The sequence below is a fragment of the Lathyrus oleraceus genome, chromosome 5, assembly GCF_024323335.1.
Source record: "Lathyrus oleraceus cultivar Zhongwan6 chromosome 5, CAAS_Psat_ZW6_1.0, whole genome shotgun sequence".
NCBI lineage: Eukaryota > Viridiplantae > Streptophyta > Magnoliopsida > Fabales > Fabaceae > Lathyrus > Lathyrus oleraceus.
The window spans coordinates 458,223,331-458,231,913 of NC_066583.1; the positions used below are offsets into that span (position 1 = coordinate 458,223,331).

General features: G+C 31.9%; 1 protein-coding gene across 1 annotated transcript; it reads left to right on the forward strand.

Annotated features, from left to right (window-relative positions):
- The first annotated feature begins 3,829 nt into the window (after nucleotides 1-3,829).
- LOC127081307 (putative B3 domain-containing protein At1g78640) lies at nucleotides 3,830-4,372 on the forward strand. The gene has a single exon (XM_051021577.1). The coding sequence runs from the start codon at nucleotides 3,830-3,832 to the stop codon at nucleotides 4,370-4,372; it is 543 nt and encodes a 180-aa protein (XP_050877534.1).
- Nucleotides 4,373-8,583: the final 4,211 nt, after the last annotated feature.

The window sequence follows — 8,583 nt, forward strand, 5'->3', positions numbered from 1 at the left end:
AGGTTTTATTCTGAGACATTGGAGCCTTCAAGATCAACTTTCCATTTGAGTCGAGAACTCTCATCATCTTGTCTTCAATCGACACCTTGTAGTTCTTTTCGACTAACTGCCTTATGCTGAGCAAATTACTCTTCATGCCTGGTATGTATAACACATTTGAAATTAGTGACCTCTTACCATCTTTCCTCATAATCATAACATCACCAACACCTTCAGCTGCTAGAGTGTTGTCATTTGCAAATTTCACCATGTTCTTCATTGAGGGCTTTATGTTGACAAACCAATCTTTTCTTTCAGACATGTGTGATGAGCATCTTGAGTCCAAGTACCAGTGATCCTTGAATCTCTCCTCTTCTCTTGTTGTGACCATCAGCAACGTCTCTTCTTCTTCATGTTTCGCCAGCTTTGCATAAGTTTCTTGATTCTTATGCTTTTCTGGACATAGTGACCATAATTCTGACAATTGTAACACTGAATGTGACTCTTGTCTGGCTTTTGACCACCACTTCTTCCTCTACCTGCAACACCACCTCTTTGGTTGCCTTGGTTCCAGGATTTTCTCTGATTCGACCAGTTTCCTTCTTGTTGATTTCGACCAGTCGAGTTGTTGTGGCCTCCTCTGCCTTTGTTTCCATTCCAACTACCTTTGCCTTTTCTTTCTTTTGTTGATTGAGCCTGCAAAGCCATATCACTCTTTGACTTTCCTGCCGCTCTTTCAGCCATTCTTTGTTCATGAGATTCAAGCGTCCCTTGAAGCTCTTCCTTTGTCAATTTTGATCAATCTTTCGACTCTTCTATGGCTACTACCACGTGGTCGAACTTTGGAGTCAACGACCTCAAGATCTTTCCAACAACAGATCTTGATGTCAACACTTCTTCATATGCTTTGATTTGATTCACCAGTTTCGTAACCTTGGTGAAGAAATAAGTTATGCTTTCATTGTCTTCCATCTGAAGCAATTCATACGTTCTTTTGTGAGTTTGTAACCTCACCTCTTTCACCTTCTCTGCGCCTCTAAACGATTTCTCCAAAATTTCCCATGCTTCTTTCACTGACTCTGCATCACTAACCTTTTCAAAGTTATCTGCATCAACACATTGATGGATTATAAAGAGAGCTTTATAATCTTTCTTCTTCAATTCTTTATGTGCAGTCTTTTCTTGATCCGTCGCGGCTTCTGCAAGTGTTGCTACTCCTTCCTTCACAAGATCCCAAAGATCTTGATAACAGAACACAACCTTCATCTGCTTGCACCAATTCTCACAATTGTTGTTCTTGAGAATCGGAAGATTTGCTGGAAAATGCCCGTTTGGATGATTTGTTGTCATGGTGATTTTCTTCCCACGAATCGGTTAAACCGGAGCTCTTGATACCAGATGTTGGAAACCCCCCAAAATCTATGGAGAATTTCAATCAATCTTGATGAACAAGATTGTAACTACCCACACAGTGGCAATGAAAAGAGAAGAACAATGGAGAAAGAGAGAGTGTATAGAATGATGAAGGAAAAGAGTAATATAATTCTGTATAGTTTCTCTCTGTCCACAGACTGTGGAAAACTTCTTATTCACTTTGCCACTGCAAAATACTGTGAATACAATATCTTGTGAATACTATATTCAACTCTCTATGAAAATAACGGCTACTCCCTCTATTTATAGATTTAGGTTAACTTGGACATCAAGACAAAACCCAAAACTACAAAAGCCCAAAATTATAAAAGCCCAAAATAGCTAACACTATTTAACACATTAGGTGGTTGAACACTTCCTTACTCTGTCGAACAACCTGCTTCGACACAAGAAATTACAATTCAACAGTAGATTGTTGGAAGCGGTTGGAGTTACATTATATAGTGGTACTCTAGTATTGAGAGTGGTAGCGCTTGTTTCAGCGGGTTTGTAGTAGTGATTAGGACCGTGAATAAGAGGGTGATCTATAGAGATTTCGAATCGCTTTGATAATTTAGCTTTTAGAATACTAAGGGCTTGTTTGTATTAGTTTTTAAAAACTGTTTTTTAATTTTTAAAAATTTAAAAATAAAAATCTGTTTGAATGACTTGTTTTAAAATACACTTTTGCAAAATTATTTTTAATTTTTAAGTTTTCAAAACTACAAAACCAAAACAATATAAATATTTTTTGTTTTCATTTTCCATTTTTGTTTTCAAGAATGAATACAAAAACATAAAAAATATGCCACTTTTTACTAATGGCACAAATATAATTATATAAAACTTTTGTACAATTAGATTGATAAATTCTATTGTACTTTTTCTTTTACTTCCAACCACCGGTTTATACTTTATATACATATATAATAAAATATATGATATATTATAACTTTTGTTAACTTCTTTTTGTTGAATAATATATTACAAATTAACTCATTATGTTAACTATTTTATAATTGATTAAATTTATAAATAACTTTAATGTAAATATTTTTTATATTATCAATCAATCTATATTATTAAAAATATTTAATTATATAATAAACATTTTTGATTAGATATAAATTTTTCTTTAACTCTATACTCTATAAATAAAAAATTATTCATTAAGAACTAAATGGTCATAAAATTATTTCTGATTTTTTGTTATTTAATATAGTCAAACTTAAAAATTAAATTATCAAAGAATTTTATCATCTTTACATTTTTAAAACAGTTTAGAAAAATTAAATAATAAAATATATTTTCTCACTCTTAAAAACAGATTTCAAGAAATTGATTATCAAACAACTTTTTTCTCATTCTCATTTTTAAAACAATTTTTTAAAATAGATATACAAAACAGATTTTAAGAACTAAAAATTAAAAGTTTTTCAAAACATTCTAGTTCTCTTGCTGGTAATTTTCTGCATGATGTAATCATCAACCTTGGATAAGGGGTGTGTAAATGGCCTAAAACATTACCAATGTTAGTAAGATTTGAAATGTCTTAGAAAATCTAAAACTGTAATTTCACATTCATGATAAACTATACCTTATTGGGTGGCATTTAAAGTCTTCATTATTCATAATTTTGAACCTATACAAAAAAAATCTTGACCCATTAATACGTAGTAAAAATGTAAGATTCATTAAGATTTAATAAAATTGAGAAAATAAAAATAAAATCTAATATTGCAGTAGAAATAAAAAAGGAAAAATGAAGCGAAATAAAAATAAAATCTAATGTTGCCAATCGCTGTAAATAAAAATAAATAAAAACTAACAAAAAAAAATCTTTAGTCATTAATATGTAATAAAGGAAAGATTCATTAAGATTTAATAAAATTGGGAAAATAAAAATAAAATCTAATATTGCAGTAGAAATAAAAAAGGAAAAATGAACCGAAATAAAAATAAAATCTAATGTTACCATTCGCTGTAAATAATAATTAAAAAAAAAACTAACAAAAAAAATCTTTAGTCATTAATATGTAATAAAGGAAAGATTCATTAAGATTTAATAAAATTGAGAAAGAAAAAAAAAATCTAATGAGAAAAGATTAACTAGCCGTTAAACTTAATTAGCTATAAAAACAACTAGTTCTTTAACACTTTCAGCATAACACTTTCTTTCAATTTCAGAGCGACACTTTCTTCTTGCGCAAGTTTTCTCTGATTTTGATCCATGGCTACCTCATATCATTCATTCATGCCTGCCTCATCCCATTCATCTTCATATTCTTCATCATCATCATCATCATCATCATCGTCTGTTTCTTCTTCTGTTACCTATGTTTGTCCCCATCTTGTACTTGCTTTTGGTTCTTGTTCATGTTCCACACAAGTCACCCGTAAGCGGAAACGTGGACACCAAGAAACCAAAAATAACAAGATGAACAATGTTTCTTCATCTCTGTTGGATATGTCTTCATATCCTAATGTTTGTCTCCATCTATCTCTTAATGTTTGTAGTTGTCTTCATGAGACACAATTTGTCAAGAAACAAAAACCTGTCCAACAAGAAACCTATGTTTCAACAACAAACAGCACATGCAGTTCTGTTGGGACAAGTTGTGATTGTTCAACCAATGTTGGTGATCCATGGATGATCAAGAAGGTGCTGACAAATAGTGATCTTGATGATAACTGTAGACTTCTGTTAAACAAAGATATGGCTAAGAAGTGGGTGGTTCCTGTGGTGGATAAAGTTAGAGCTGAGAAAGAAGGAGTTGAAGTTGAAGTATTTGATGTTGACATTGGATTTCCTCTTTCTCTTACATTCAAGATACGACCTTCCAACGATAGCCATGTCTTCAACAATACATGGATCACAGATTTTGCACAGAGAAGAAGCTTGAAGAAAGGAGATGAAATTGCTCTGAAATGGAATGAAGAGAAGAAAAGATTTGATTTTTCAGTTCTTCATCGGTCTTGATAATAGTTTATAATTGTTTAAGTTTTAGAGAATTTGATTATTTGTAAACATGGAGAATTAGTGTTTTGGTGTTACTAATTGCAATGAGAATGTTTACATTTCATTTAATGATAAATTGGTATGTTTCCCTTTTCTTTACTTTGGTATATCTAAATGTTTGCAATTTCTGTCATAAATTTGAGAGAGTAAAAAGAAAAGTGTCTAGTGAATGGAATGAGTCTGTAAGTTAACATACATAATCCAAACATGACAACAGATTTTTCACATGATATCCTCTTACTTCATAGAATCTACAAGCTAATAACAGGGGGGGAAATCTGGTTCAACATCTAATTCAAGCTAATAGTTTGAATTTAGTGACAAAAATTGACATATTTTATAAGTCGGACCACGCCAACCATGATGTTGATGGTGAAAAAATTATAGCTATGTAAACCACTTATGAAGTTCATAGCAATGTCTTCTCAAACTTGGTTGGGGATTGAAAGAGGTTTTAGTAATCCTGCAGGTAGTGTAACATAATTTACTTCCTCATCCAATGGTGACTCATTTAGTTGTGATCATTTGTGATTGCATTCAAACTATTGTAAAAACATTTGTGATTACAAATTAGATTTCAAAATAATCTTGCATTCAAACTTGACAATATCCACGCTTTGAAATATGTGATTGCTTCCAATTATTCATATCTATTGTGTTTATTTACTAAGTTCGCAGTCTTGCAACCATGCTAAACCTCAATAGACTTTAGAAATATTAGGTTGACTCATGTTCGGTTGTATTTATGCCTACTCGACTTTTCCTCGGATGGGAGACCATTAAATATCCACAAAATCGTATGTGTGTAATTTTGACTGATTAGAGATAAACAAATGCTTAATGTGTTGTGTTGTTGATTAGCCTTGAGACGTGAGACATAACACATATATGTTATAAGTGAACTCTGTCATCACTACTACATAAAAGGTAAAACTAATCGTCATAAACCATGTCAAGAATTTTGAACTGTCGGGTGTCTATTTGATTCTTGCCGATCCAACCATCCCAATTGTAATATCGGACCTTATAAATAAGGATATGGATCCTCTCCTTTTGTTTCTCTACTGCCCTCAATTCTGCTCCAATATCCACCATTGATACTTCTTCAATACTGTTTTCTTATTTTTATTTTCTATCTTGAATTTTTTTTTAGCTGTTGGATAAGAGGCAACATGGAGGCGGAACATAAAAGACAGGAGAGGATACATGTGCAATGATCTGCTGGCGTACGCGAGTCAAAAATGAGTAATTAAAAATTGTAATTAGGGCAACGACACTCGAGTCATATCGCAAAGACTCTTGATCAACTTAACCAACCGATCGAAACAAATGGGTTTTTTTATTTATTTTTGATTATGCTACTGATTAATAGAAACTGATTACAAATATGATAAACAAATTGATCTACTGTTTCGATCTCCTAATTTATCATTTGTTAATATAATTTTCATGCCCTAAGGAGATTATAATCCCTTTTCGAATATAACATCAATCAACAAACGTAATTGACATTATGCGATTTACACTCCTATTTTCCGAGTTAAGCAAACATAATAAAGATTTGCACGAACTAACATAAAAGCTATGCTAACAAGCGATGAAAATTAGTGAATGTAAATCAATCAAAATTAATCAATACATATTCTATAGAACTTGAATAAAGCATACAAGACATAGAGCAGAATATTGAAAGGAAAAAGAAATTTGATTGAAAATATAGAACCTCAAAGTATCGGCGAAAACCGAATACAACAGATCAACCGTGTGAAATTTAGTTCTTCATGAAATTCGTATAGTAGTCTCTAATTTTCATGAATGCAGAATACCCAGTGGCGGAACCAGATAAAAAAAATTGGGATGACCGCTAACGTAAAATAAAGATTATAAATAAAATGTAAATAGTATTTTAAATAAAGCATTAAAGTTAAAATAAATACAAAGTTAATTACTAGAAATTTAAATTACATGACTTAAAACTACCTTAAAGTAATGCTTTACGCGTTCTGAGTGACTTGAAATCGTCAATAATTGACTCCGAACTAATGCTTGCACTAATCTCCCTTTCAATATATATTGTCATGCTATCTCCAAGAAACCCATCATCCATCTTGTTTCTCAACTTAGTCTTAATAATTTTCATTGCTGAAAAAGACCTCTCAGTTGTGGTCGTAGAAACGGGAAGAGTCATGATAAGACGAAGTAGTCTATCAATCAAGAAGTAAGTTTCAGCCTATCCAGATGCAACCAAACATGAACATAGTTCTTGAATAGTTGATAAATTATTCAAGTTTGATGCTTGACGAGCAACAAATAGAAAATGTTGGAGTTGAAATTTCAAATTATTCTTCTCTTGATCACTAAAATCCATAGGATAATATTTTTCAACTAAAGAACAAATAGTATCAATGCTAAAAGCTTTATATCCATCCTTAGGAGACAAAGAACAAGAAAGAGTTAACAAATCCATTGCCTGCACACTGAATCTGCTATTCAACTCTTGTAACTATTTGTCAATGGTAGTGAAAAAGATTTCAACTTTAAAGTAATGTTGAATTGTGACTTGATTCTCTTCAAGACGGGAGCGTCCAAATCTTGTTGTTGAATGAACATCATTAAGATCAGAAATCTCAATACCATGCTTTTCACAAAAAGATACCACTTTAGTAAATAATATATCCCAACCATTTTCTCTCAAACCTTGAATAAGATGTTTTGTTGAACGAACCAAGTTCATAGCATTAACTACATCTTGATTTTTTTTGGTAAGGCTTGACAAAGCATATCTATTATTCCCATGATTTCTTTCATCAAGTGAAAAATAAATATAAAATCAAATGCCTTCAAGTAATTGTAACAACTATCTGCATCCCCACGTGTAGCATAACTCCCTCTATCTTTTGCAATTTTTTTAAAAACTAAACAAGTTGCTTCATACATGTTTATCAAGCTAGAAATTGAATCGTAATGTGATCCCCAACGAGTATCTCCAGCTCGTTTCAATGTACCAACTTGATTTGCACCTTTACCAGTTACAATCTCATCGATCTCTAACAAATAAGCAATTTCTTCTAATTGGGCAGCTTGTAACTCATCATGACGCTTTGTAGAAGAACAAACAACATTCACAATAAAGATCAGCTTCTCAAAAAATTTATGAACAGGTTTGACTTCTCTTGATGATGTAACCAATGCAAGTTGCAATCGATGAGCAAAACAATGAACATAGTATGATAAGGACAATCCTTCATAAAGAGGGCTTGTAAACCATTCCATTCTCCTCTCATATTGCTAGCACCATCATACCCTTCGCCACGAATGTTAGAAACATCAAGGTTATGTCGAGAAAGTATATCACATATTGCTTCCTTAAGAGTTAAAGATGTGGTGTCTTTAACATGTGCCACATCAAAAAATCTCTCTTGTATTAAACCACTTTAATCTGTTCCGATTCTGGTGCCGGTAGCAAACCCATATGAGAAAGAAATGAAAGGTATGAGCTTTTTACCTTATCTGTATTTTAACCTAACTTTGAATGAAAAAGAAAAAATAAAAATTAATTTTAATTTAAAATAAGGATGTTTTAGTAATTTAATATATATGAATTAAAATAAAATAAAAAGTTGAGGGGTGGCTGTGGTCTTCCCACGTCCCCCCTCAGTTCCGCCACTGAGAATACCTCTAATGTAGCAGCAATTTTCTCTTATAGCAAAAGGGAAATTCGGACCCTTATGGAAACCGACTCGAAAATTACAAAAATCGGTCCAAACTAACTATTTTAATTAAGTCTGGAACTTCAACGAATTATTCGAGTCTTTTTCACTCTGAATCTGCTTCTAACTTCAATATTAAACTTTTAGCTTGTCCTCTTTGTTTTTCAATATGTATTAGAAGACGCCAATCCGATTCTCGTAGCTCAAGATATAGGTTGCATAGTGAGAAGGCATCAGATAATTGTTTAAGTTGAAAATAAAATACAAAAATAAGATAAAGGCAAAAAAACTTAAATATAAAAACACACTAAAATAGTAAAAACAATAAAATAAACTATAGAATTGCCTAAGTACAATAGTAGAAAAGTGTGCATAAAAATGCACTGATCAAATTCCCCCACACTTGAACTTTTGCATTCCGAGCAAAATTATAAATTTAAAACAGAAAAACAAGAACAAACA

What these genes read in the sequence shown, in the direction of transcription:
- LOC127081307 (XM_051021577.1), top strand. Translation starts at nt 3,830, where the DNA reads ATGAACAATGTTTCTTCATCTCTGTTGGATATGTCTTCATATCCTAAT.